Source organism: Lepidochelys kempii, chromosome 9, assembly GCF_965140265.1.
Source record: "Lepidochelys kempii isolate rLepKem1 chromosome 9, rLepKem1.hap2, whole genome shotgun sequence".
NCBI classification, from domain to species: Eukaryota; Metazoa; Chordata; order Testudines; family Cheloniidae; genus Lepidochelys; species Lepidochelys kempii.
Genome location: NC_133264.1, coordinates 90,623,995 through 90,650,754, shown reverse-complemented (window position 1 = coordinate 90,650,754; position 26,760 = coordinate 90,623,995). Strand labels below are relative to the sequence as shown.

Genomic DNA, 26,760 nt, shown 5'->3' with positions numbered 1-26,760 from the left:
CCATCTTGTTCCCTAATCATTTTTCTTCCTCTCCTCTGAACTCGCCCCAGTTTGTCACTATCTTCCGCTAATATGGTGTTGAGAATAGGCTAAATGTCAACATTCTCAGCTCTGCCTGAGTAGCTGGTTCTATGCTACCCACTCTCCCTCTCTGCTTAACTGGTGTATCAGAGGTAGGATGTGGGGTGGCCCAGCAGTCCCTTTGGCTGGCTGTTTCAGTGCTTGACTGGCCCAGACTCAGAGACCTTTTCCCCTGAGCTCCAGTCTTGGTGTAGTTCACAGTCTAGCCCATTACTTCTATCAAAACCCAAAAAATACATTCAGATATATTTCATTTGGGGCCCAAGTCACAATGAGTATTGTTCCTTTCTCCTTGAGTAGTCCCATTAAAGTCAATAGGATAACTCGTGGAGCAAGGTGTTACAGACCATGAAGAGTCTCAGAATCTGGCCCTTATGCTATTATACGAGGGAAAACCAGTAAAGGGAAAAGGTGCAAAGACTATTTCTTATTTAAAATAATGAAAAAGGATTAATCCATGGTACATTATTTGGAGCACTGACCTGGTTTAAATGCTAAGAGAACTAGAAATACCCAAAACCCAATAGCTCAGTGTAGCTCAGAAGGTTCCTTCATGGCTAATGATGACATCAAACACAAAATTTGTTTCCTTTATGTCTGATGTGAAGTAGACGTTCTTGAAAATAAGTGTTGAGCTGATATTGTTGCAGTAATCCTACTGCATCTTTCAACGCGGGCCACTGATTGATTCAACTCAGCAGCTCCTGACAAGTTATTTCTGTTCTAAGAAGTACATTTTATAGTGCACTTAAGATATTTTTTTTTTGTCAGAAAAGCCATGGACTGTTTTCAAATTCATGTAAAGGGAATTCTAAGCTATTTCCTTGTTATTTACTGAGGGAAGCTGCTGGTAGATGAATGAGGACCGCATAACCTACGGACTCCCAAGTAACAGGCATACTCAAGCAGCGTGAGGGCAAAGATTGTGTGGAAAATACATTTTAAAATATATCAAAGCAAATAATAAAGTGTCTTTGAAAGACACCAGTTAATAAATGTGTGACAGAGAATAGACTCTGGTATTCATGGCTCAGGAACACACCCGTGTCTTTGTTTTCATAAGTGGGACAATCAGACTGGTTTTCACGTAAAGTTATCCATGTAAAGCTGTAGTTGTTTAGTTTGTAGGCAAAATTGCCCCACTCTGGATGACACCGTATCCTAAATAACTAGATAAAACACAGTACTGTGTGGATATAATACCAATATTTCTTGATGCCTAGGGACAGCTGTGTTTTTATCCTTTGAAACAAACCTTCCTGTTTGCAAGATAATTAAAACACCAATCCAGCAAAGGACTTAAGCACATGTTTAATCTAAGCACATGAACAGGTTCCTTGGCTTCAGTTTCTTTGTTAAGCATGCACTTTAAGGGATCAGTGCCTAAATCCAGAAACTCCATTCAGCATTTATAGTTTGAATTTCTTTTTGATCCTTAATATTATGGTTGGAGCATCATGATTAATATTCATGGATCTGTGGGTACTTTACAAGTCCATACATGGGGACAAAGGGCAATTAGGATAGGATAAGAAGTGATTAGTTTAGGGCACAACAAGGAAATTTAGGTTAAATATTAGAACTTTATAAATATCCAAACAATTAGACAATGGGACAAGCAGACACGAGTCACTCTGGAATTACCACCAATGGGGATATTCAAGGCAAGACTTGAAATTCAACTATTGGTGGTACTCTAAGGAGAATATGAAATGTATCTAGTCACAATGCAAGGGGAGATGATAGAATAACTGAAAAGTGGTCCTTTCCAACTCCAAATTCTGTACTCAGCAATCTTTTGTATGTAGCATCGTTAGCATTCTGAAATGCTTAGCATTTTCTTACTATTCCTTGTGCATCCTAAATGTTCAATAAAGGAAACAAAACACTGCTTTAGCAACCTTTACATGGAAACTTCCAGGTGCATATATAAAAATAACTTTACTTTTCTGGTAAGTGCATTTACAACCAAGAGTAATAGTAGCAATGCACCCAATTTGTTAACCCTTTTGTGAGCTTCCTGTGCCTTCTCAGTTTTGCTTCCTGAGCTTCCTGTGGCTTCTCAGTTTTTCTTTTCCAATAGATGCAATTTCATAGCTTTTGTACCTGTTGGAATGCTTCACTTTAGAGTGAATGGGGATCTCCATAAGGCTACGTCTACACCTCACATGTTGGGTAGGTGTAGCTATACATGGCAGTGAAAAAGCAAGCTCTACGTGTCAAGGCTCTGGCAGAGGGGAGACAGCGGGGAAAGGCTGATGGAGTCTTTCCCTCTAAATGTCACCCTAATTACAAATGAGAGAGGATGTTGAAATTAACAACATGGGAAGGATTCTAATGAGATACTGTTTACATTCTGTATAAGATAATGGCTTGTTCTAAACCACAGAGTTTCTTAAAAGATAATACTAATTTGGATGTTTCATCTACAATCAATGGTATTAAAAATATCATGGCACTTGCAATGTTTGCCATTCTCAGCACAGGGAATCCTGCAAATATCATGGTAAAGGTAAACACAATGGTAATGGGTTAACAGCCTCCTCTGTAGCAGAGTTTTCCTTCTCGTTACTGTAATAAATCAACACGCACCTGTATTGTTTAAAACACTCAGTTTAATCCGATTTAATTTAATCAGAAAATATGATAAAGGAGCGATACGAAAACAATGCACTTCAATATTAGTGTTTGTTTTCAGATTTGCAGCTGGTTTAAATTGAAATCCTTTCATTGACTTCATAGGAGCTCAGGCCATATTACTCAATTACTGAGTCTAAAGAACAGCTCACTAGTTCTCTAAAACAATGTTACGCTTAATGGTACATGTATGCCACAAGGCACATGTATGTTAGCTGCAATAAGCACACAGGGAGAAATCCTGGCCCTTTGAAGTCAAGGAGAGTTTTGCCATTGACGGGCAACGGAGCTAGGATCTCACCCCAGTCTCTAAGGCACGGGAGAGTTAAATACCTTTTTTACGCAGAAGGACACTGGCATGCTTACGTCCATTTCGGTTTTCCACATGGCAGGTGTAGTTAGCCAGGTCTGCCTCCCAAACAGCATCAAAGGTTAATGTTAATTCCACTTCTTTCTCTCCAAGATGTTCTTTGAGGAGTCTGAAAGGAAGAGTGATGTCTCCTCTTAGTCTGATGGGGACAGGGTGCCCATGAAAAGATCACCATATGCCACACACTGTACAAAAAGCCACAGGTTGCCTTCCACTTACCCAGCATGGAGGAGACCTGAAAGGGCCCCCAACAGGTGGAGAAGAAATGGGAGGATCATGCAGAGGGAAAGACGGCTATGAGGCCACAATTAAGAGTAAGATGAGGATGTGCTGCAGAAGCAGGATTGCGTACTGTGCTCTGGTGGAAAACCTACGAAAGCAGGTATGCAGCTCTGTGGAAAGCCAGGGATCTGTGGGATTCTGCTCTGCCCCTTTTATGGGCAGGCCATGTGGAGGATCAAGGATTTGCGGCTCAGTCTTTCACAACTTCTAAGGCACAAAGGGGAAGGGTTTGGGTTGCTGCAATCCTGCAGCAGCAGAATTTTCAGTGAAGTGAATGGGCAGTTCTATGCGGCAACTGGATGGCAGGACTGGCCAAAGAGAGTTTTAGGCCAGAGGTATAACGAGTCCTTTCCTTTCACGGAATTGCACTGGTGCTAACGTGTAAAAATCAAACCCAACCAATACCAACAAACCAGATGGGTTTTGATGATGGCACTGGTGCTGATCAGCTGCTTGTAAAAGACATCTAACGAGGTCGCAACAGGAAATGAAGCGTCGACATAATCAGCTCTGTAGCCAGCGGAGTCACTTCAGCCCTCTTAGCGTATTATTGCATACTATGTGAGAAAACTGTATCAGGAACTCTGCACAGCACTCACAAATCATGTAATATTGTAATGACTAGAGCAGAGCTTGACTGTAGCACAGTGTATAATGCAGCGCACTAAGCATGCTTAAGGGCACATCTTTAATCTAGTTACATCGGGTGTACTGGAACCGCGAAGCCAAGGAAGCATGGGCTGTACAAACCTGCCTGGGATCCTGGTAACTTACGTGGATGGCTTGCCCACGCTGCAGTGGCTTCACTGCTTTGCTACCTGAGCGAGCTAGATCAATGCTAGCTCAGGTATGTCTACAGATGCTGCAATCACAATGGTATAGACACTCTTAAAATAAATTAAAGTTCCCCAAAGAACAAAATCCCTTCCCCAAGGAAGTTACACACTAAAGCCCAAAAGAACGGCAACTGCCTTGTTTATCATTTGTATTGCAGAGCCAGCTGGAAAAGCCACCCACCCCTGCCAAGGAAAACGCTGACTTTTCATAAAAAAAACAAGGTCTGAAAACTTTTGGCTGAAACAAAAATTTTTTGATTTCAGGGTTTTCAATGAAAAGACAAAATTTTCCATGGAAAGTATCTCACTTCATTAAAAAACCCAATTGTTTCTCCCCACTGAAAAACAATTTAGATAGACAATTTTCAACCAGGTACAGGTTGGGATGGGGGCCATATTGTTCTCAATGCTAGATTTTCAGAAGAGCTCAGGACCAGATTTTCATGTGCTTGGCACCCATCCTGGGTTCAAATTTTCTCAAGGTCAAGGTATCTGGAAGCTCCCATTGTGACATGGCCAGATCTTCAAAAGAGCTCAGCACCAAACATGCACTCAGCACGCAGAGCACCTTGGGAAATCTGGCAACACATTCTGATGCCTAAATGAGAGTGGACAACTTTTGAAAATCTGATCGAAAGTAAGAGATGGTTTCAGCTGTAACCTCGTGATCTGGAGTTTGAACACTCCCAAAATTTGTGGGTGGTTAGATCCAGGATCCAGATCCTGACTCTTGCAAGGGTCAGGTCCAGAATTTGGATTTGCATCCTGGTTCTGACCACCCCTACAGTTTGGGTGTGCATCGGGCTTGTGACTCAAATGCCACTGTAAACCACATGTCTACAGTATGTTAATCCCATTCAATTCTGCCTCTAAAACCAAGAAACCTTATGCAATCTGAGACACACTCTCAGAAACCATACTGGAGGGAGCCACTTTCTCTCTAGTTACACTGTATCTGCACAAGTGCGTTGAGTATCAGAACTGCCCCACTCCTAGCATATCTTTGAATTTTGGAAAAGTTTGAATCGCTTCTTTTTTCAAAACTATCTTCAATTCTTGTGTACTTCTGCATTTCCTGGTTCTGGCACAGACTGCAAGGGCTGAAATACTGCAAGAAAAGCTGAATTTGCATCATTTCTGGACAGAATGGGAACCTCCAGAGAGAAGCCACTCAGACTGCAGACTCAGATTTTTGCTTGCCTTCCATCTGTCTGGATAATTACATGTCCAATCAATTAAGTCCATTTTCCTTATAAATATTCTTTGTATCTGTTGAGATAGTTACCCCTGGCCTGTCTTTCTTCTCTGTTGGTAAACAATATGCTCCCCATTTTGGTCCACAAGTCGCGCTGCAGGGAAGGAAGAAAACAGCTCACAGAGAAGATATCTGGGGGCATTAATCAGAAGCACTTCATGAGTTTTCAGGGGTTCCCAGGCTTAGATTTATTATAATAAGCAAATCTTACAAACAGTGACATTTATAAAGATAGTTCAAAATTATGATAAAATAAACTATTATTCCAAATCCATTTAAAATTAAAGTACCAGTCATTCCCCCTACACTTAAATAATGCAGAATGATCTAAAAAGAGCTCTCTTAAAAAAAAGGATTTGCACTTGGACTGAGACTCATTGTCACTTATCCTGTTGCTAATTAAAATGGCAGAGAAATAAACTCAGTAGAAGGGGACCTAATCATGGAAATGAGAAGAGACACTTAAATATTGTGGTGGGCTGGGGTAAAGGCAGCAAACTGCAGGAAGCTCCTAATGGGGTTAGACCTTTCATTTGCTTTTTACCCGCAGAACAGAGCTCATGACAAATTCCTGTAAATGTGTTACATATGCACACAAAATATTACAAGATGTGCAATCTCTAAGGGGCTACATTTTGTAACTGATCCTGTGAATGGACAGAGCCATGTTTTCTAGGAAGTACAGAAGAATTTTAACAAACTCAGGCCCTGAACCTGCAAAGGGATCCACATACACAGGGAGAAACCCTGGTCCCACTGAAGTCAGTGGGATTTTTGCCATTGACTTCACCCAGGGATCCAAATTCCCATGCAGCAACTTGAGATACAATGTCTTAGATGCAGATCACTACAGTCACTCTCATTGATGTTAGACACATAAGTGTACATACAGGTGGCTCTCTTTGCAGGATTAGGGCCTTCATTAATCAACATGTGATCTACAGCCACATCTGTAGGCGAACTCCCCGCCCTGTGATGTACACATCTCATAAATAGCCAAGGATCTGGGCCACTACTTCTAACAGGCACAAAACCCATACTTGTTCCCTCAAGAAAGATAGATTGTAGATGAAAGGACACATACGTAGACACCTCCGAACAGAAGCCATTGAACTAACAAGCTGTATGGTGGGCTTCATCGCTCAATCACTCCCCACCTCATTCCCCGTTCTTTGCCTGTATATTGTCTTTTAAGATTGGAAGCTCTTCAGGGGAGAGTCATCATCTTCCTCCTTGTCTATAAAGCACTCAAGGGTACGTCTGTTCTGTAATGGGTCCTGAAGCAGTGAAGCTGAGACAGCATGGGCTTCAGTGTAAGTTGTACAAACCTGCCTGGGCTGGAACCAATGACTTGAGTGGCTAGCTTATGCTGAAGCGTGTGCTGCTGTGGTTCACTGCTCCGGTTCCTGAGCTAGCTAGATTAATGCTAGCTCAGGCATGTCTACACGAGCTGCATACACATCCTGTGACTGCAGTGTGGCCACACCCTAACACGCTAGATAAATAGCTATAGTAATTTTGCTTTCTTACATCTCGTAGTGGAATAGAAGCTTCACGTATTCTTGGAGCATTTTGCACCTGCTAATTGACTTGTGTGGGCGAGAGTGCAGAGAGCGAGATAAATCAGTGAGGGAAAATGAGGCTTTCAATTTAAAATGTCCCCATTCACATCTTTTCATGCATTGAATAGGAATTAAATTATTTCCATTTTAAAAACTGAGAAGCTTCTTGTGGGGAGAAAAAAAAGACAAATATATTTTCCAAGACAAGCATTATAAGGGATTTGTAAACTGTTTTATGGTGTTGCATGAGGACAAAAATATTAGCAATTTATAGGGTGATTTGTAAAGTAAGATTTATAGTGGACAATATTTCTCTGCTGTGGCAAAGGAATAGAATTGAAATTCACTGAGAACTCCTTTGATAATCAGTTGCAATTCACAACTCTGCAGGCAGGCTTAAAGACTGTTATTCCTTGTTTAATAGCACTGGTTCAATTTCCATGACATTTTTATTACTGTGTGGAAATCCCAACCCTGGGCAAGAAGAACATGGGCAAGATCTCAACCCCCCCCACTTCCCTACAGTTCTCTATCTTTTGGTGAATTTAATTCAAGGGGAAGGCAAGTGAGGGAAGTAGGAGAAGGCCCTTCTCACTTAGAAAAAGAAGACCTTGCCTTTGATTTGCCCCTGCAATGCTAATCACTACTTCACGATGATCAGACCTCACCGTCTTTGTCATGCCATCTCACAATCCCTTGATAAATCACTCCAGACCCAGTTCTACAGCCCTTACCCAAGCTGAATAGCCATCACACATGAACATAGTCCCATGGATACGACTTCAAAAGGAATATATCTGAGTACACATTGTAGTGATCTCCTAAGAAAGCACAGATTAATTCATAGTCAATTATCAATATTAGAGGTGGAAATGTATCATAGATTCTCTGGAGTGTCACATGACTGTAAACAAAAGACCTCACCAGCTATATTAAATTCTCTTCAGAACAGAAGGGAGTAGCTTAAATCTTGTGTAAAGGAAAATATCTGAAGAAGCCTGGGAAGACTCAGATTAAGTTTGAAAAGCGAAGGGATGGACTTCTAACCTTCTCTGAGATATAAAGTAAAGCTACAGCTTTAGACTCTTAGCAACAGAAAAATGCCTGGAGACTCATTGGTCCGATTGTATCAATGCCCAGTTACTGCAAGTTTATCTCAGCATTTAAAGGGACACACCTATGGCTGCTGCATCGACAGCAGAATGGTAGGAAAAGTGTCAAATAGACAGGGCCCACCATTGCTAATCAATTTCTAAGCATCAGTTGCATATCTTTTATCTTGGAAAAGATCAATAACAATGACTGGATGGAAGATATAGGCAGGCTTGCAGTGCTGCTAACATGACAGCAGTGTTTCGTGTTGAATTTAGAGGGCATGGTCAATCTGAGATGTAGACAACAGTGGTCACCATGAGAAAGTCAACTTTTGTAAACAGTTATCATGTGGTTGCTGTGGTTATTTCCAAATCAAAGAAAAGGCGTGAACTCTGGCACCTAAAATAACAACATTGGAGCTGTTGGCAAGTGCTGAGATTTTAATGCTGATCATGGTCTATAAAAGCAAGAGGGGATATATGGTGCTGTTAGATGTACTGAAGAGAAGACACACTTGAATTGCTATGAGTTTATACACATATATTATCCTGAGTTAAAGGATTTTAATTGGGGGAAAATGTGCAATTAGTTAAGAGGAACAATTAAATGGGGCAACGGAACACAACTGCAACTTAACCTCCAATTCAATCAAAGAAGTCAAGAAGGCACCAGCTAAAGACACCAATTGTAATCTGTGCTAAGGGCTCACTGCTAGTTTAATGCCATCCCCGACCTGCCCTCTGGAGTGGAGTGCATGCTGGGCAGCAGGAGGAAGCATGGTCAGATCATGCTTGCCTCCAGGAATCTCTGGAAAGTGTGAACAGATACATGGCAGCCAACTTTGACTCCCATGTTCCCCTGCGGCACTGGGCAGAGATCCGCTGCAGCTGGGAACCTAGCCCAATGTACTTCTACTGAAAGATATTGCGACTCCTGGGGTAAAGTCTATGCCCATGCAGTCTATGCAGTTCTCAAAGAAGTCAGTGGAAGAGGCATGCATGTAATTTGGGGCAGAACTGGGGACTGAGTTTGGAATCAAGAGATGTTCCAGGGGAGTGACAAAAATCATTCTGTTGCTATAAAGGAACTTCCATATGAAGAGTTTTTAAAATGCTCATTAATACAGGCGGCAGTTTGCTAGAATTTTATATTGGCAGTCATTAGATAGCACAGCAACTGTGCAACAAAAACTCTTCTTACTTTTTGTGAGGAATCTTACATGTGACTAAGGGGCAATTTTGGGTCAGTTATTTTGGATTTCTTTGATAATTTGCAGTTAAAGATGGGTCTTAAACAGGTAAGAGGTTGAAGATGTGAAAAGAACCTGGGTTGTTTTAGTACTTTTATTCATCATTTGTCAAGGAGAACTGGGAACACCAGTGAGCTGGGCAAACATAGAGGAAGATGTGGGTCCTACTCAAGAAGCTTTTAGTCAGGGAATTATTAATGAGGGATGACAAGGGAATATAGTTAAGTACAAATTCCATGAACTACGAGGTTCATTTGGACTCATACAAATTAACGGAGACACATATTATGAAGGATTCTTTTCATTAAAACTTTTACAACAAGCAATGGTCAGCAATCTGAATGTCTGATGACACAAAAAAGGCACAAGATGGGTAACAAACACCTCATGATTACTTGTTTCTCTGCAGAAAGGAACACATACACACGTAGAGAAGGCACTGGTTAAGTTATGTGCACTGTACATAGCTCTATGCTGGTTGGGCAAGTAGAAGAGAAACAGTGTAGAAATCTCTGGCAGGTGGCCATCCATCTTTAGGATTAACATCGATACTGAAAATAACATTAATTTCCCAAGAGCATCCACTTGGGGCAAATGTAGTGGACAATATCATTATAGTTAAAGGCCAAAAGCAACCCCCAGGACATTCAGAAGCATGTCAGCGGTAGCCTAGGGAATTTGGTGACATATCCTCAGAACACATGAATAGCCACACTGTCTTTAGAGTATAATCAGAAGCAATGAGCTAATGTTGCACTGGTTCGCAGCCATCCATCACTTTTTAGACAAGAAAATCATTTTCAGTTCAAATTAAAAAGGTGTTAAAAACATTCCCTGTTGGGCCATACCATTTTCTTAGCAGTAAAATAAATACTCCAAACAGTACCTGATTTCCCCTTCTCTAATGTGACCTTCTAGTTCTTCAATGAATTTTTCCCCTCTCATCCAGTAGATCATGGGGCCCGATTCTCCACTGAATCCAAAGAATGCTTTGCAGGCAATGCTTAGTGGGTTACCTGAGGACAACATACAGAGAGGCGGTTAGACAAATAAGCATGGATGTCAGTGTAGGAAAATAACTGTGAAAATTCTATTGTTAAAAGCTTTCAATAAAGTTCTTTGTAAAAGACTATAAGGAAAAAGAGCCATGAGGCATGAAGGGAAATTTCCGTGTGAACTAAAATGTGCAGTGGATAGTAGTGATATAAAACTCTGATGTGATCCATCATTGAAATGTTCTCAGAATGGTATCACATGGACAGTGAGATGGCAGCTACTAGAAATGGTCATAGTGCAAGTCATGTTGGGTTAGTTGCTAAAGGTTCTCAGTTCTATTCCAAAATTGGCCAGTATCACGAGGCAGTAGGAAAGTCACTAAATTGGTGTGCTTCTGTCTACCCTTCTGTAAAATGGGTGTAATAATTCCTACTTCACATGTGTACTGTTCATAAAGCATTTAAAGTCCCTGAAATAAAGGTTGTGTGTAACGGCAAGGGTGCAACAACAGGAGCAATGGTCATATCAATCAGATTTGTGAAAAATGATTAAACCTTAAATGACTGATCAGGTAATAAAGTAAAGAAGTCTCTTTCCCCATTAGCTCAAATTTTTTTTTAAAAGAAATAAAACAAAACACAGATGTCCTGCTGCCTCTCTTTTCTCTCCAAGGAATCAGCTTCTAGATAAGCTTTCATTGAGAGATGACTTTTAGCTGTACTAGATAGCCAAAAGAATCATTCAGTGTTTGCTTTGCCAGGCCCGATGGTTGCTTGCCTGCCAGTTGTAGTTGTAGCTGAAGCAGCCATAGCTTCAGTGAATTTTGGGGAATCGTGCCCATTCCCCGAGTATGCAGATATAGCTGTTGGATCTCTTTCTGTGTGCATGTGTCACGGATGTTGCTGAAGAGGGTCTGGTGTCCCGAGCGCCCAAGAAAGAAGAAGGGCAATTGGAGCTTGAGCTGATGTCAATGAAAAAGACTTTCAACTGGAACTGGATCAAGACCACTGGAAAATGGACTAAATTATATTTAGAAGAACTGTCTGATTGTGCCAGCCATGCTGGTAGTTGAGGGTTTTTACATGGAAACAGAATGGGCACCTCACTCTTTTAGAGCCCAACCCTGCGAAACTTTAAAGGAGCTGGAGTTCCATAAAATGCTCAATACTCAGCCTCTGAAAATTAGGACCCTCTAAGTTGTTTCAAGTTGGGCTCACAAAAGCACGAGTCGCTTTAGGGTACAGTGAGGGAAAGAAAATCTGCAGATCTTGTCTGACAAAAAGACTGTTTCTCCAGAAAATAATGAGAGGAAAAAATGGAAAGGGAAACGGAATGTGTATCATGAAAGTGTGCGAAACAAGGTTTCATGAAAATTGTCACTATTTACTGTTAGTGTGTTTATTATTTGTAGTTACCTACAGAACATATTGATATCTATAAATAACGATGATATACTGATAGCTTGATGTATAGATTATATATCTACATTCAGTCACACACTCCTACAGTAAAAAGAAAAGGAGTACTTGTGGCACCTTAGAGACTAACCAATTTATTTGAGCATGAGCTTTCGTGAGCTCATGCTCAAATAAATTGGTTAGTCTCTAAGGTGCCAGAAGTACTCCTTTTCTTTTTGCGAATACAGACTAACACGGCTGTTACTCTGACTCCTACAGTACTGATTAATGTCATAACAAAGAGACATAAAGGATCAATGAATCAACAATCAAACAATATGTATCCAAATGTAGAACTGCTCAGCCTCACTCACTACAAGACGGTATCATGGGAAATGATTCTATGAAATATTCTGGACCAATCTGCATTCTCACATAGGAACCAATTCTGTGAGGTGCTGACGAGTGTCCTTAACTGATGTGACTGGGAATTAGTCCTCCAGCTATATACATTTTGCAATGTCTATAGATGGCCAATGCCAGGTGTAAGTTCTTATTGTGCTGTTTGCCCAGCAGTCATGATGCACATCAATTTAAGTGATTCCTGGCATGCGGGTGTTCAATCCACGTTTGACTTGAATGGAAAATGACAATTAGAGCAATGTGAAAAAAGGAAAAGGCTAGATGTGGTCTATCAAAAATGACAGTATTTGCCCCTTACTTGGCACACTGTGCTGGCCATTAAGTATTGCTAGAACAGTTTCTTACAGGATGTTTTTTGTTCACTAATCCAGCAGATTCTCACAGAATCAAATGAAAGAAGCAAAAACATTCTGAAGAGATGTCTGATTTCTATAATTGCAAAGTAAATGCCCAGAGAATTGCATGTAGTTATTCACATTAGGTATCACACAAAAGAGTTAACATTTTAACTACATTTAAAATTCTCTTGCATCATTTAATTAAAAATCAAAGTTCCAAAGAGTTTGTGGGATTCTACAATTGCCTCAATTGTCAATAGGTTCAATTTAAATCCGATAGACATTTCTTTAAATTAAACATTTTGGTTAAAACTCGGGGAGTGATTAGAGGGATTACTAATGAAGTCAACATTTAATGGAGCATTTTAAGTCACAGTGAGGAAAGAATAGAAAAGACTGTTAGATATTATTAATTCTCCTTTTTTTACCTCGGGTCACCTTGCTACATTAAAGCCTCTGCTTCCAAGCAGAAGTCTCTGCTTTTGTTTTCTTCCCCATCTCTTTCCATCAGACATGCTTGTTGTAAACTCCCAGCTGATAAGGCACTACTGCTGGCAACTGGAACTTTTGATAGCCAAATCTTATTGTAAATTTTCATATGACTATTTTCACAATAAATGAATATGAATTCTTCAGTACATTTTACCATTTCCCCTTGCATTTCATTTTTCAAAAGAGAATTCCAACTAAAAACAGTTAGCCAAATCCTGCTGGCCCTTACTGAAGTGATTTCATGGGATGTCTTGGCTAAGGACTGAGAAAGGGTTTGCAGTAGAATATTGCTCTGTGTGATTTTGAACATGCTTACTGGGGGTGTGGCATATTGTGAAAGTAAATGGCATATTCTGTATCGCATCTCATCTTGAATATTACACCCTCCCAGCCTCAAACAAATGATGCTTAAAATAACTCTGCAAAAAGAGTTTGATCCTTTAAAAACTGAAATATCATGGTTAAATGAATGGCTCGGAGACTGGTGCACAAAAACAAAAGCTGTATATAGATCACAGGATCCAACTAATGCACACAGGCATATCGATTTATCTGTTGGCAGGTAGCCTATTTTCTACCTCTTTATACTGGTTGCTATTTGCCCTTGTAAGAGCACTCATTTAGTCTTTCCTGGCTAACTTCTGTTAGTGATTGTAACCAGGCCAGATGCCTCTCATGTGCCCCCTAGTGGCTTACCATCATGCTACAGGCAGCCTTCCTCAGTTTCCCCTCTTGGACTGTTCAATAAACTAAAAAAACCTCAACCACTTTTGTCCACTCCCATCCTTCTTTGGGTCCTGTTTTATTAAATCAACAAACATTCAAAATAAAGTTTTCCAGTGCATCCGAACGTCTACACAAAACAAAGGCGTCTCTTCTTCCTGTCTGGGACCTTTCCTGTTTTGGCGTGCCCTACCTGGCTGAAGTCTTAGTCCTAACTCCCACTACTGTCCACTAGAGCCTGCTCATTCCTAGCAGTCTCTAATCCCTGAGCATCCCCTCCTTCATTGCAGCCTCCTGCTGCTCTTTACAGGGCAATCACCCTGCTCTCTTCCAGGTGTGGCTCAGGCTGTAACCAGGATTGGCTAGCCCCAGCCCTCCAGTCCTTAAGGGTGAGGCCTCCTCTTACAGTGATCTTTTCCTCCAGTGGATAGGGCTTAAATGTCTCTCTACAAATTGCCTGATCCAAGGCCCACTAATGTTAATGAGGCTCCTTGTCATCATTTTCCTTTGGTCAAAAACTCAAAAGTTTGAAACACTGGGATTTCCTGATTCTTGTACTTTCATTCCACTTTACACATGCCATCTTTGGAAGGACTCTCATCCCTACTGCTTCCAGCCTTCTGATGTCTCTTGAATTTAATGCAGCTGTTTCCAGACCATAGAGTAATACTGTTAGTATTGTCACGTTGGGATCCAACATAACATTTTTATCAGTCCATCATTTAATCAGATTAAGTGCAGCATATGTCACTAAAGCACATCTCTTTAAATTTCGCCCTTGATGGACCCGTCGGATCTGAACAGACTTCTTAGGTACACGCAAGATTTTACTTGTTCTGTGACTTCACCTCTGCTGCACAGTGACAGGTCAGAGGAATGAAAGGTAACGATGACATCATCAACTTCCCGCCTCAAATCTCACAAACCCATTCTGATTTCCCACCCCAAATAGTTACAACATCGGGTGGGTCTATCAGTGTAGCCGGCTGGGTTCTATCTCTGGTTCTTGCCCTGAATTTGCAGGATGAGCTCAGGCAAGCCACAACCCTGCTGTGCTTCAATTTATCCATCTCTAAAATGGAGGTAATACCTACTTCATAAAGGTGTCAAGAGGCTTAATATTGTTAATAAAGTCCTTTGAGATCCTTGGATGAAAGATGCTCCATCTGTGTTAGTCATTATGACATTTATTTAAAGTGATAGAGTTCTGTCTTCCCCTGCTAGTTATGTAATCCTACCTCAGTCAAATATAACTAGGAAGATGAGAGTAGAGGGGCTGTGGAGAAAAGAGACTAGACCCCAGAGAGGCCATGCATGGATGCTCAGAGCTGCTGGAAAGCAAGCTATATTTCTTTGGTGCCAATGGATGGATTCAGGTCTCTATATATTGGCACTCAAGTTTGAAAATGTAGGTTGCTACACTCTTGCTGTTTGTGGAGAATACCTTTCAGAAAGGTAAGGATTTCTGATGTAGCCTGGCACATGTACTGTCCCTGGAGAATTGTTTTTTAAATAAATAAGTTTTAAAAAATGATGATACTTGGGCAGGGGATGTTTTCCCTTTAGCAATAATCTGATTTTGATATTTGCATAGTACACAATTAAACAATAACCCGAGACAGCTAAAATGGTACTCTGGGACCTGAATCAGGACAATATTTGTGGAAAGTCATAATCTGGTCTTTGCACCTGCACCTCTTTTGCCGGAAACTCGATTTGGTGGAGAAACCACTTCTGATAAGATCCACAGGTGCTTCCTTTCTAGAACTGCTTAGACTGCACAGACCTTACTATCATTCTTCAATCTCCCTTCCTCATGAAACACTTCTCCTTATACACTAAAGCACAAAACACTCCACTCAAGCCATAAGAAATGAGGTAAAGCCTTCCAAAGTCAGGTCAGTACTTGGCTGGACTGATGACAGTATATCTCTTTAATCTGGGCAGAGATTCATGACTGCTCTAGCTGCATTCTTGGACAAGAATCTGACCACTCATATACCAATTTGATGCACATACTGGCTCTCTGGTACGTCTGTGATCATACTCATCTGTTTTAGTGGCATTCTGCCCTTTCAGAAGGCGGAAAACAGTTTCAACTGGGTTCAGGTGCCAAAACTGGCTACCAAACAAAAGACTGAAGAGGGTGGCCTGCAGAATACAGTACAGGATACCTCCTTTGCAAGGAAATCCTTCTTGTGACAAGCGGTGTCAAGTTAATTCTGCATGGTTCATTTTCTGGGTTTGCATCTGCAGACCCTCATGGCCATTAATACTACTGACTAGTGCCTTTATATGGTATTTTTATCTCATTTGCCTAAATAATGGCTATTGAGCACATGCAGAAGGGAAGATGTGTGCATCTCTGCAGAATCACTCTCTCATTCCAGGCCTTCCTCGTCAATGCTTAAGTTTTAACTGGTTCACATTGACAATAGCGCAGGTGTCTTACTCCCTAGAAAGGCACTATATTTCTTGGGAAAGATGCAGTTGGGCCAACAGCTGACAAAGAGCTCTACATCCATCTTCTCAGACGTTGCCTAGACATCAGCATTTTGTGACCCCTAGAGCTCTCAGCCAGCAAGGGGAGAGAGAGAGAGGGCACATGTTATTCAAGTGGCTTTCAGATTTATCTTGCCAGAGTTTCATGGGACATACCAGAGGCATCAGCTAAGAATGTACATCATATCACCCAGTACAATTACAGAACACAGTGCTTGTGATTATTAAGGAACCACAGGCTGTATGGCCAGCCAGGAATATTGTAGTCACGCAGTTGGACCCTTACAGTTTGCAAGACCACTTACTATCTCACTTTCAACCATGCTTGCAGTGAGGGCAGAATTTATTGCACAATTCAGCTGGTCTTAATTTTCCCCTCATATCTATTTTAACATTTAGATTCAGGCCAATGCTCCTTGGCCTACCTAGTTCTGGGAATAATGCCCTCTCTTCATTCATTTTAAAGTTATTAATCAGCTGTCATTATATTCCCTAGCTCTTCTCTTTTGTGTATTTGTTGAGCATCCAAGTTCTCTCCTCCTACCTTATCCATGTATCATTTCTGATTATAAAAATATATATATTGGACTTGGAAAAGGTTCAGAAAAGGGAAACAAAAATGATTAGGGCTATGGAACGGTTGCCATATGAAGAGAGATTAATAAGACTGGGACTTTTCAGCTTGGAAAAGAGACGACTAAGGGGGAATATGATAGAGGTCTATAAAATCATGACTGTGTGGAGAAAGTAAATAAGGAAGAGTTATTTACTCCTCATAACACAAGAACTAAGGGCCACCAAATGAAATTAATAGGCAGCAAGTTTAAAACAAACAAAAGGAAGTATTTTTTTCCACACAATGCACAGTCAACTCCTTGCCAGAGGATGTTGTGAAGGCCAAGACTATAACAGGGTTAAAAAAAGAACTAGATAAATTCACGGAGGATAGGTCCATCAATGGCTATTAGCAGGGATGGTGTCCCTAGCCTCTGTTTGCCAGAAGCTGGGAATGGGAGACAGGGGATGGATCACTTGATGATTACCTGTTTTGTTCATTCCCTCTGGGGCACCTGGTATTAGCCACTTTCGGAAGACAGGATACTGGGCTAGATGGACCTTTGGTCTGACTCAGTATGGCCATTCTTATGACCTCTCTTCTGGCTTTTTTACGTTCCTCTCTAAACTGTGAGAATGTAGCTACATGGTTTATGCCTTTATTACAAGGTCATCTAACACAATACAACGTGACTTTCATGTGCAGACATTACATAGATATTCCACTGAGTACTATACATCCATTACTGTAACAGATAACTAGAGGTAAGAGATGAAAGACATTTTTTAGCCCATCTCACTAATAGTCTTCCAGAGACTGCCTACAGGACTGAATCTGAATCTCCAGTTGTGATGTTTGCAAGGCAAATCATTGTGTCACTGGTTTATCACTGACCAGAACTCTGGGCTGCTGTAATGAACTTTAAAAATGTCTGGAATTAACCAAAGAGCAGACTCTTATATTCATCTGGCAAAGTGGGCTGAACTGAATAGAACAGTGAAGTAAAGAACCTACTTCCTTTACTCCAGAAGGAAATCCTGGACAAGGAGATAAGGGAGACAGAGCTTCTACTTGCAATTTCTCCACACCACAAATGCCAGGGGCAACATAAACCTTGATTCATGAAAAACAATCTTTGTGCAGAAGCTGATATCTAGTTTGCAGAGAGCATCAATTTTCTCCAAGTTCCTTCCAAGGTCATGCTTTTAGCCATTCTCTTGCAATCGGCAGTAACAGGCAGAATCCAGGAACACACTAATACACCGGAGCTTTTAGGCTCCTGGGAGAATTAGCTCTGTAGATGCTGAGCTTTAAGAACTCGGGTGGCCTATGCAAGCAGCACCTGCGGATGCTGAATATCTGCTGAATAAGATCCATAGATTTTATGACAGTAAACTATAGCAGATGTTTTACACTAGAGGTCAGTCTTGCAATCTAAGACCAACCCTCTTAGTCTGAAATTCTGGAAAAAAAAAATACATACGGCGCCAAATATTTTGTTAAGTAGGTTGTGTCTTTGCTCTTTGAGTTTACAAGGTTGCATTTAAAAGGTATCAGTTAATCAAAGATTTAGGTAGGCAATCTCTGCTGAGCTGTGCATACTCATTGATACTGAATAAACAGAGTGATTCTGTGCAAAGAAAGGACTTCTGTACTTCTGTGACTGTCAGCAAACATTCTCCTCATTCCCATATTTCATATCATACATTTCACGGGTCAGATCCCGAGAGCTGCTGAGCGCCTACAGCTTTCCTTGATTCCAGTGGAACATGGATGCAGGTACTTAGCACCTCTTGAGATTTGTCCCATGTGGTGAATAAACATCTGCTTGATTTAAAAATTGATACGTCCCACACCTTCTGGATTCATTTAATAAACCCTGAATATAGATGCTGAACAGTTCGTGCAATAGGCAGAGGAAGCCGGAGACGCTGCAGATAGAGGGCATAATCGACCACACACGAGCACATAATGGGGTAGTCAAATCCTGGATTCAGATGCTCAGATCTGCACTTAGGTAACTAGAAGCCCATTTTGCACACATCAGTGCCAGTTCGTGCACCCTAATATGGCATCCAGAGGCCCCATTATGACATAGAACTCATGAAAAGGAATAAATTATAATGAACATAAAAGTTACTGCACTTGATCATCGTGGGGTGTTATTATTATTATTACTATTATTTTTTGCAGTATCTTCTTTCCATCCTCATCCCAATCCTTCTCCTCTTTTGTTTGCCTCTTTATTTTCTGCTACCTTTATTCCATCATTTTCTGCTGGCCTCTTTGCCATTTTACTCTTGCTCAGTATTTTCTAACTTTCTCTTCTCTCTCTCCCCATTTCACCAGGCTGGGTTTCTTTCCCAAGGCTTGTTTCTTCCTGTCTATCCCTCATGTTCTGTCTCTCACCATCTTGCCATCCCTCCACAAAATCTCCCCCTTCCCATCTTTTATTCACTTGGCAATTCCCTTTGGATTCATGAGCTTTCAGGTTCGTTCTCAGGTTTCCGTTCTCCCTTATTTTTACCCTTTGAGTTCCATTCTTTTTTCCCTTTTTCCTCTTCCTCTCGTCGCAACATTTCCCCAAGACGCCCACCAAATACTTTCTTTCCCTCCCTGTCCCATATTTCCTTTTTCTCTCCACTGCTTCCTCTGTAACATCTGCCACTGGGGTCTGCAGATACTGACCACTATTATGTGGCTGTGGTCAGGGAATAAAGGAGTTCAGAACTTTATTAGACCCACCCCACCCACTTCTTAGACCCTTCCATTCTCCCCCTTGCTGCTGTTACCATTCATGGCACAGTCTAGATCCCCTCCCTGTTGCTTCTCTTCCAGGTCCCCACTCCCTCCACTTCTCCAAAGATCCTATTGCTGGGACTGCAAGTGACCCACAACTCTTGTTCCACCATTGCTGCACTCGCTCAAAAGTGAGGGAAATTTAGCACCCCTGCAGGATGTTGGCCTATTGCACCTAGACTGCTCTGCTCAAACTCCCGGTGTTTTCACAAGAGACTCTGCCTGTACTGGAAGAGGCAGCTGCAGTAAATATCTTTAGCAGCTGAGGCATGTTAACAACGTTCTCGTTCTTTTTTAGAAGGTTTCCCCAGAGTGAACTGATCAAAGGAACCGTGTTTTGTTTGGCATAACAAGATTTATAATGTTCATGCTAATTACTATAGCTGGGGTTTCCCCCCCCCTTTCACTTAACTGATTATTTTACAAAGTGGAATCCTAGCTATGGGCTAAATCCTTCTCTCCTTTACTCAGGTAACCCTCCCACTGAAGCCAATGGCAGTTTGACCTGAGTAAGCACAGATTGTATTACTGAGGAGACACTGATTGCTCTAATAAAGCCATTTTAGGGTTGAAATAAAATTATCTAACTAGCTCCCAGCTTTGTTAAAGTAATTTAAACAGCATTTAAGAATAATGTTTTTTCAGGTGCTGGACTGTTATATCCCCCAACTTCTACAAAGGAAATAAATCTCAAGAAGGTCACCAAAATTGGATAGTGATTCAAGAACTGAATACAAATGGTGTTTTGGCATCTGTGCTGATAGGTGTGAAAAAGAAATTGCTGTACATGACATGAGTTAACTTGTGAACTTGTATATTCACTTACATATGGATTGTTTCGCTCAAGCAATTCTTTGGCAATAAGAAAAAGTGCAAGCCAGGATACAGAGAAGAAAATGTAAAAGATCTTATGCTTGTCCTGCTTTGACCTTTATAGTTTACGAAGCTGCTCCTGATTCTTTTGTTCCATTCTATTCTTTTTTTAAAATGTCCTGACACATCCTCACACATTTGGCTGCTAGATATTGGTGCTCTTCCATAATAGATATTATGCATGAGACTCACAGCACATACAGCATATCTAGGAAGCAGCGGAACATTAGACAGCTTGTAGGTAAGATTTCTGAATACCCTTATCCATTTTTAATTCACAGGAAATAATGATGATCCACAGGAAATACTGCTTGTGGCTTTTCTTGTTGATAGTGGCCCTTGCCAGAAGGGAAAAGCCAAAATAGAGTATACAAGAAGTTGAAACTTCAAAAAGTGATCAGATATTCTGAATTGCTTCGGAAATGGATCAATGAGAACAAAATCTTCTAAGGTAAAATTTTCTGAAAAGCACCTAAATGACCTAGGATCCTAAGTCCCATGTTCAAAAGTGACAGTCACTTAAGAGCTGAAGTATCATTGAAAGTCAATGGGACACAGGGTCCTACATGCCTAAGTGGCTCTGAAAATTTGAGTTAGGCTCCTAGGTCACTTTGGGCCAGATTTTTAAGTATATTTAGGCACCTAGTGGAATTTTCAGAAGCTTCTATGTGCCTCGCTCCCACTGATTTCAAGGAGTGTTAGATGCTTAGGTTTTTTTTTGAAAATCACACTAAGCACCTATTTGCATCTTTAGTTGCCTAAATACCTTTAAAAATCTGGCCCTTAGTCCTTTCAAAAATGTTACCCCAAGCTAGGAATTTCAAAAGAGGCTGAGTGAATTAGTTACCCAACTCCCATTTCAAGGCAGTTTTGAAATTCCCTGCCGTAAGCTCTAAGTACCTGGGGTCCTTCAGGGACCACAACTGCCTTGGGACTGAACTACTGTTCAATGAACATCTGGGGAGGCCATGCAGCTAGAGCTGCTTGGGAAGTTTTCGACAAAACTTTTTTTGTTGGAAAATGTTGATTAATGGAAACCAAAATTTTTCATGGAAACAGATCGGTTTTGACAAAACTTTTGTTGGGAAGGTTTCTCAGGTCCAGAATGGAAATTTGGTTGGGGAGAGGAGAGAGAGAATACACCCTACCCAAGAATAGGCAATAGCCTGGTGGTGAGAGCACTCACCTGGGAAGTGGGAACCCAAGTTGAAGTACCTGCTCTGAATCAGGGAGGGCAGGGACTTACCACACTCACTCTCAAAAAGTTGAAAAGTCTCCTTTCCATTCCGATCTGAGCCAAAACCTCCCAATTTCCTGCAAAACCGAAATTCTTGTTTTCGGGCAAGCCCTGTTTGCAACCTCTTTTTGTTCTTCCTCTTGACAACACAGCAACAGGGGCGTTTTTTACTTCAACCCAATGAGGCAGAATATATGGAATTACAGGTCAGATCCAGGTCATCGGGAAGATCTCAGAGCACTTGGCATCTGGCTACACATATGTGAACAGAGTCACCAAGTGACACATTTTCAGCACTTTCTCAGTGATGCTTTCACTTTGCTAACTGCATCTTACATAAGCTCCTGGAAGCCAGAATTGTCCTGGTGTCTGTCTCTTGAACAGTCCTGATCATGTTGTTGGCGCTTAACAAATATGATTAATAATAATGAAGTGGAAATTTACACTTGGGCTAGGAGACAAGTTGTCATGTTTTATTCTATCAGTCGAGCAGAAACTTTTATATACAACAGTGAATTGGAAAAGAGGAGTTAGTATTTCAGACTATAACTAAGCTGTCACTAATACCTTTGAAACAGAAGCCCTGCTCTCTGAAATCCTAATGTGAGCCTCCTCTGATCAGATAATTATAGTAATAGGGTACTGTGACAAAGCTCTGTCCTTGCCTCCATGAGTCCCGCATTTCCTGGCAGATTTTGCTAGCCTCAGAGGCTCACTGTGGAGACAAGGGTCACAGTCTACTGAGCCATTTTCATCATAAGCCAGTGAGGGAGGTGAGGAGAAGTTATCCTTCCTTGCACAGTCTCTGTTGTCTCCCAGTCTCAGTGATTAATCAGGGGCAAAGGTGCAGGGGGGGGAGCCCGGGCCCACCCTCTACTCCGGGCTCCAGCTCAGCTATGGTAGCTGACCTTTTAGAAACATTACATGTATGATTCCCTGGGCTACTTCCCCCACAGCAGCCCTCACTTCCTCAAGCTCCACTTCACCCTTACCTCAGGGCTTCCTTCCTTGTGCCTGATATGGTGTGTACTACTCAGCCTCTCCAACAGCGCAACTTCCTCCCACAGCTTCTGACATGCACACCCACCTGACTAACTGGGAGGCTTTTAACTAGTTTCAGCCAGCCCCTGATTGGCTTCAGGTGTCCCAATCAACCTAGCCTTCTCCCTACCTTCTGGAAAGTTCTTAATTGGCCCCAGGTGTCTTAATTGACCTGGAGCAGCTGCCATTTCACTTATCCTGGTACCAGGGATTTGTTTAGCCTGGAGCTAATATATCTATCTCCCACTACTTTTCTATAGCCATCTGGCCTTGCCCCGTCACAGTACATAGATATGTTTTCTGCCAGGGCAGTGACACACTGTTATGGGCTGCAGATCTCAGATCTCATTTCACACTATCAGCATTTGAACTAAAGTTGGGGTTTCTCTCATTAATCATACCATGCAGAAGACTGTGTCTTTGATACTGATCTGACAGCTGGAGGAAAGACAGATATTTGTCTTGACAATTATTTGCCAACTGCTTACTTCCTTTTGTTACAGACTTCTATTCCTCATCCCTGCCTGTATTTCACTCCACCACAGGCCAGTCCTTTTATCCCTCTACAGTTAAGGGCAATAACTTCAGTTTTATGCAAAATGTATAAGGAATTACATGCATTTCTCCATCCTCTGGCAAAATGCTTTGTGAAATAACTTCTGTCAAATAGCAGGTAAAAGGTCCCTTTTGCACTTTTAAGCTGTCATGCTAGCCTGTGTTTCACCAGGGACAAGAGGTCTGTGTTACACTACCATTCACATCTGAATCAACCAAAGGTTCAGAATGAACGTTTACAGGGCTTCATTAGGCAGAGTCGCCTGCATGAAATTGTCTCCACTCTTCACATTGTGCATGCTCAAGGCCTGCACTCTGATCCATCAACCCAGTCAGAAAGCCCATTTCTCCTAGCCATTTGGGGTTGGACTGTCACTTTTCAATCTGCCTTGAATAAGGGGCAGCATGTAGCCGAGCTGCCCCAGGAGCAGAACAGGGAGGGAATTGTGATGCCGAGTCACCGTTGCTTCTTTGGATCCCACTCTTGATCCAAAGGGGAAAACCATCTACTACTGGTATATGTCAGTAGCAGACTATCTCCATCTCTACACCAGCAGATTTCTGCTGAGTGGCACATTGACAGGACAGAGCCAAACAGGACAGAGCCAAAACAGCCCTTCATACACCCCTGCCAGCCCACCTGTGTGGGAAGCTTTTCAGTAGGACCTGAACTTGAAAGATTAATATTTCTCTATGAAAAGTTATTTCTGGCATTTCAGCATAACACAAATTAATTTGAGCAAATAAATTAGGGATAGGGTTTTTTTTTTCCCTTCCAAGGGGAGAATGAGATACTGTCTGGCATCACTTTATATCAGGGTGATCAGGCTTCATACAAAGGAAATTAAAGATACAGTAATAAGTGTTGGGATTTTTTGGGGTGGGGGGGGGTCTCAGAAAAATATCATCTACCACACAAAGGGCCGAATCCTGTATCTTACTCACATGTATAGGATGGCTATTCTGTCTTAGCAAGTTTCACTTTACTAGGCAGAGTACATGGGCAAGATTGCTAAGGAAACCAGCTACATAACATAACACTCTTAAGAAATTACACTAACTTCTCACAACTTTTGGGGCTCATTGTCTTTGAAACAGACAATGATAAAGCTATCCTATTAAGCTAAAGACCATATCAAGGATATCCCTCTCTCATATCGGAATGACAAAGATACAGCTTTTCAGGTGGATGTGAACGTCAGGTTAACATGGCAGGTCTCTTTAGAGTTTAACATATGCTGGGCTGGTCAGACTACACTTTCATATGTCAGATGTGTGAGGGCAGGTCTGAGAGAGCTTTCTGGCCTCAGGAATGGAGTTTCATTAAAGATCCGGATACACATACCCTCCCCTACTTCTTATAGCGACCATAGGTTCTCTACAGGCATAAGTGCATGCATAGACTCACACAATTGGGGAATGCATAGACAGACAAGTTCATCGTGGTCACTTGAGACTTCCTTCTGGCCTTGTGTTGAATGCTTCAGTCTTTGGGGACTTTATCCAGAGGGCGAGTTCCTCTAAATGGAACGACCGACAGCCATAGCAGCTGTAGTAGCAGCAGGACAAGGAGCCATTTCTTTCTATAGCCGGAGGCCAGCTTGGTCTGCCCCTTCGCCATGCAGAACCCAACCTCTGCAGCAGAACTAAGAGCCACTGTTCCATTTAATCTCCAGCCCAGTCCACCCCTCACTGCCCATCCCTCATAAGGCAATTGGCGAAAAAGCAAACTTTCATGCACAGAAATAGAGGGCCCTTTACAATTCATGTCCTGAGTTTTCAAATTTCAGCACAAGATAGGAAAACAAGCTGCTACTGTATGTATACATGTCTTGCCCTAGGTACATAATTTTATGTCACTACACGGTATGTGTGACTTGTAATAATAAAATTAATAACTGTGATCACTCATTTTTACTAATGTATCTATAATCCAACCAAACAGATAATTTTCTCACAAATGTCTTAAAATGTTAATTAACAAAATAATAAAATCATAATAATGTAATTAATAGCAAACCTCGTACCCTATTTCCCCTAAAAAGGATAGAAGTAACTCCCATCATGCTGATTTCTAGTGATTGGCATTGCAGGGCTGTGACTGTTACTTCCTTTAACAAGGTACAGAAAATCATCTTTCAGTGTTTTTCTATCAGCCAAGTAGCTCCACCAAACCCCCGGCCATTCAGGAAAAAGTTACGGAGTATTTGAAGTTCATTACAGACACATTAGCAGGAAACTTGCTGTTTTTGATGTAGTAAATTTAATTTTAAGAAGAATTACTGTGTGACTTTTACCTGTTTATGACATGGTGGAGAATTTACAAGGCATAGGTAACATGTCCAGCTGTTAAGGAAAGTGCTATTCAGATAAAATTCCCAGCTCCTCACTGGGAAAGGTCTGGTAACTTGGGACTGGTGGAGCCTAACCACCAATCAGGACTTTCAGATTTTGTGGGAACCTTCAGCAGAATGCTCCATCCCACATAGATGGAATCTCAAGTTATATATCCTCTCAATGCCAGAATATGGCCTGTAGAAGTGCTGCAATACAGAATCAAATGAGCAGCAATATAAGAGGAAATAGAGAGCATCCACCGAGGCCACTTCAGAGCCAGCTGCCAACAGTTCTAGTTATTATGACACTATTAAAAAAAAGAAGACAGGAAAAACCCCTGGTTGAGAGCATGTGTATTGTCTTCAGCAAAAGCAGCTTGTGCCGTGCTCCTTCACTCAAACTGGCAGAAGTGTATTACCTTTGTCTACTTTGCCAAAGACCTTTTCCCGCTGAAAAGCAAAGATGCCCTTCGCTGAGGATTCAAACCTCACTGCTCTTTGTGTAAGTGGATTTATTTTTACCAGAAATGATGTACTGAGTGCCAAGAGCCTCTTTTCCTGGTTAATAGTGAGGAGTATTGCTCGTTGAGCCAGATCCTCAACTGGTGTAAACCACTGTCGCATTATGGACATCAATGGAGTTACACCGATGGAATGAGTGGAACTCATTGCCGGGGGTATTGTGAAGGCCAAAAGCATAAGTGGTTCAAAAAAGGATTGGAGAAGTTCCTGGAGGATAGGTTCATCAATGACTATTAGCCAAGATGGTCAGGGACCCCAATCCCCCGTTCCAGGTACTCCTAAACCTCTGAATGCCAGAAGCTGGGAATGTATGGCAGGGGATTGATCACTCAATAAATTGTCCAGTCTGTTCATTCTCTCTGAAGCATCTGGCACCAGCCACTGTTGGAAGACAGGACACTGGGCTAGATGGACCATTGGTCTAAGCCAGTATGGCCGTTCTCATGATGTTCTTATGTTTGCTGAATGGAGGTGGGCTTACTCGCATGCTTAAGCACATGCTTAACTGCAGTGCTGAATCACGGCCACAGTGAATATTAAATATATAAAGTATCTATTTTTAAGAAGAAAACAAAAATGTTACAGAATGACCTTTTTACCAAG

The 26,760-nt window shown here is 41.5% G+C and overlaps 1 protein-coding gene across 10 annotated transcripts in view; it reads right to left on the bottom strand.

Annotated features, from left to right (window-relative positions):
• IL1RAPL2 (interleukin 1 receptor accessory protein like 2) overlaps positions 1-26,760 on the bottom strand; it is a 547,775-nt gene that overhangs the window by 19,922 nt on the left and 501,093 nt on the right. For 9 of the 10 annotated variants that reach the window (XM_073358328.1, XM_073358323.1, XM_073358325.1 and 6 more), the window contains 3 exons: positions 10,254-10,383; positions 5,492-5,593; positions 3,052-3,197 (listed from right to left, as the gene is read on the bottom strand). In XM_073358328.1, coding sequence (XP_073214429.1) covers positions 3,052-3,197; positions 5,492-5,593; positions 10,254-10,383 — 378 coding nt within the window. The remainder of the gene's footprint in view (positions 1-3,051; positions 3,198-5,491; positions 5,594-10,253; positions 10,384-26,760) is intronic. The other variant, XM_073358329.1, reaches the window with a different exon arrangement.